This window comes from Antrostomus carolinensis, unplaced genomic scaffold (genome assembly GCF_000700745.2).
Source record: "Antrostomus carolinensis isolate BGI_N321 unplaced genomic scaffold, ASM70074v2 scaffold42475, whole genome shotgun sequence".
Lineage (NCBI taxonomy): Eukaryota > Metazoa > Chordata > Aves > Caprimulgiformes > Caprimulgidae > Antrostomus > Antrostomus carolinensis.
Window position 1 is genome coordinate 1 of NW_010315078.1, and position 3,189 is coordinate 3,189.

General features: G+C 57.1%; 1 protein-coding gene across 1 annotated transcript in view; it reads right to left on the reverse strand.

The window, feature by feature from the left end:
* Window positions 1-555: 555 nt before the first annotated feature.
* Window positions 556-3,189, reverse strand: part of LOC104524849 (pleckstrin homology domain-containing family A member 2) — a gene marked incomplete at its 3' end in the record, with an annotated part of 6,658 nt that continues 4,024 nt past the window's right edge. The window contains exons 4-5 of the mRNA XM_010167845.1: window positions 2,891-2,988; window positions 556-702 (exon numbers count right to left, since the gene is read on the reverse strand). Coding sequence (XP_010166147.1) covers window positions 556-702; window positions 2,891-2,988 — 245 coding nt within the window. The remainder of the gene's footprint in view (window positions 703-2,890; window positions 2,989-3,189) is intronic.

The window sequence follows — 3,189 nt, forward strand, 5'->3', positions numbered from 1 at the left end:
CTGCAGGACCCACGTCCACAAGCTCTGCTGCTCCAGCCCGTGGGCTAGAGGAGGATGGAGCCCATCACTGCTACAGATCACCAGTGTTCCTCCATCCATCGCCCTGCTCGGTACTGGTGGGGCACAGCAGGATGCTAAAGCAGCAACAACACCCCGGCACTCGCTTCCCCTCCACTCTCCCTTCCTCAAGCAGAAATCTGAGTCTCATTTACAACAAGTGATGTGCAGACACAGCCACCCTTGCTCTGCCCCACTCGAGAGGCAGCACACCCTTGCTGGGAGGGCAACAACAGCAGCCAGATACAAAACCCAGTGGGCAGGGACCCCCCAAAGCCTGGCTCAAGCACTGAAGGGCAGCGAGGTGCTGGACATCAGAGCAGGGTGTGGTGGGGATGCCCTCGCGCAGCCCTGCCTGGGGGAAGCTGCCACCTTCTGCTTATCCCCATGAGGAGCTGCTCTTAAAACACAGGGAATAGCGAGACCAAAGTGGGGTGCTGATGTCACAGGGATTTTACTCCCAGGATTTGGGATGGTGCACAGATCCTGCCAGCTCACCTGGTTGATGGAGATGGGCGTATGGACCACCACCCCCCCAATGATCTCGGTTTTGTAGGCCACCTGGGGCTTCCTCTCCTGGGCCTGGGCTACCACTGGAGGCTTTGTGATCTCTGTGGCTGGTGGGACGCTGCCGCCCTTTGGCACCTATGGGAGAAAGAAATGGGGTGAAGGGCACAGGCATAACCACGCTGGGCAGCCCCATGCCTGCACTGGGCACCATCGTCTCTGTCCTCCCAGCCCAAACACAGCAATGTCCCTTTAAAAAATAATAAATGAAAAAGGCACCCCAATTACAGAGGGTGTGGGCCCCACCCCGGCGGTTTGCCAGAGGTGCTGAGATGGGAGATGAGAGCTGGTGAATAATTAAACATCACCTCACATGAGTGTACACCTCACCTCTGCAGCCTGATGTGTTTGTGGGACACGTGCTCCTCTAACCATCCCCACTGCACATACAGTGAGGCTTAACGATGAGCTCTGGGCTGTGCCAGGAGGCTGAGCTGTGGCACCTCAGCTGGGGCACAGCAGACACCTGGGCTCTATTTTCCACACTGAACACCCGCGTGTCCTGCACCGACAGTGCCGAGGTCTGTGCTGACACCTCACAAACCCAGGGGCAGGAGGGAGGACGGGCCCTGTGCAGAGCACCAGTACCTGCGGGTACCAGCACACACTGGCCACTGGCCCGGCAACGAGGCGGGTGTGCGGTGAGGCTGGGGAGCCCGGCCGGAGGAAATGGTTTCACAACACAGAGATATTGCGTGTGGTGGCTGCGGGGCGAGGGCAGAGGGAAGGAGCTGCATCTCTCTGCGGGCAGCAGGACAAGGGGGAAGGTGCTGCTCAGCACCCGGCACGGGTCAGTGCTGCTGTCAGCTCCAGCCTCCTTGTGCAGAACTGAGCAGTGTCCCTTGTCACGGCCACGCTGGCTCGCTGCACACCTCGTGCCTTGAGGACCCAGCTACAGAAACAGCGTGCAGGGTGAGGAAACACAGGAACCGATTTGCCAAGAGCAGAGGAGAAGTCTCCGTGAGAAGCAGAAGCTGAACCTGGATCTCTGCACCGGGAGCAACACCCAAACCGCTGCCCCATCCTTCCCGTCCCACTGCACGTGAGCATCCTTGGTGTGAGGAACCCCAGGCCCAGCAGAGCGAGGGGACGAGGGACACCACTCAATGCCAGGGGCTGCTAAGGGTCCAAACCCCCTTGAAATCCAGAATGTCCCCTAATGCCCCTTCTCTGCCTCTCCAGCCATGCCAGCGCGATGCAGCCACTGCAACTCGGAGTAGCCCAGGGAAATCCAGACACAAACGGGGCTGCAGGAGCTGCAGAGTGGGGAGAGGGATTTCCCAGGCAGGGCAGAGCGGCACCCGCACCCCGGCAGCCCCGCATGTCCCAGCCAGCCTGCCAGAACCCTTCCCTGCTGGGCTGGACGAGCCGGTCGGCCAGCTGGGACACAGCCAGAGTCGGGAAGGGTTGGCCAACATCAGGGCAGGAAAATCACTGCGGTTTATTGCAGAAACAGAAGCTGCATCTCTTCCTACCGTCACACCAGCTCCCTTCTCACACCAGCCCCATCAGCAACAGAGCTCTGCCCTCCAAGGAGAGGCACGGGCTGTCTGCAGGAACTACCCTGGAGGTAACTGCCCCGACAAACATCACTGGCAGGCTCCAGTTACAATTCCTACTTGGTTTTGGAGGTGGGTTTTTTGTGGCAATTATCACCCAAACCCATAAAGGAGAAGAAGGTACAAGCCAGAGCCCGCGCAGTCAGTTTGGTGGCTTCAGGCCAAAGGTTGCCTCTTGACAACGAAGAGGTTGTGACGTTTAAAGTATCTGCAGCTACAACAAGTATATACAAGCCAGGTCTGGTCTTGTAGATGAGTTTCCCACAGGGATAACAAAACACTCCAGTGATTCTAAACAATAAATTCACGGAAAAAAGGTTATTTGATAGGACCCAATCCCAGACTCTTTGCCATGATTTTTCCTTGTATTTAGTTTATGAACCACTAACAACATACAGCAGTGCATGACCTAGTAAAGCCCTGCTGGCATTAAAGACTGGCAGCACTGCTAAAGCCAGGCCCAGAGAAGCCTGCACCCACTCTTCCTTGGCACTAACCCAGAAGAAAACCTGGCAAGTTTGGCACAGACCTGCTGCCAGGCTGGGGATAGCCCAGCCACCACCATCACCGCTCCTCAGCAGGACCAGGGAGGCAACGGAGGAGGAGAGCACAACAAGAAGGGCAAGCACAGCTCTCCCAGGCTTTTATCGAGTGGCCCATCAAGGCAGGACACAGCAACAGCAGACACCAGCGTAACAACAACCTACCGTGATCTTACTGGCCCGGTTCAGTGCCTCCACCCAGTCCTGCAGGTCCTTCTGATCGCTGGCTTGTAAGAAATAGCGCTGAGATAAAGCATTGATGACTGTCGGAGAAGGGAACGAAAAGCAGAGTTAGGGCTCCCTGCTCAGTGATTAGCATTGTCAGGATAAATTAAACAACAAACCAACATGACAGCATCTCTCAGCCCCCAGTCCCAGCGTGATTTGCAGGTATCAGTCTCAACCTCTCGCATGGAAAAGCAGCCAAGGCGCCAGTGCTGGGGCAGGGAGGGGGGACGTGGCAG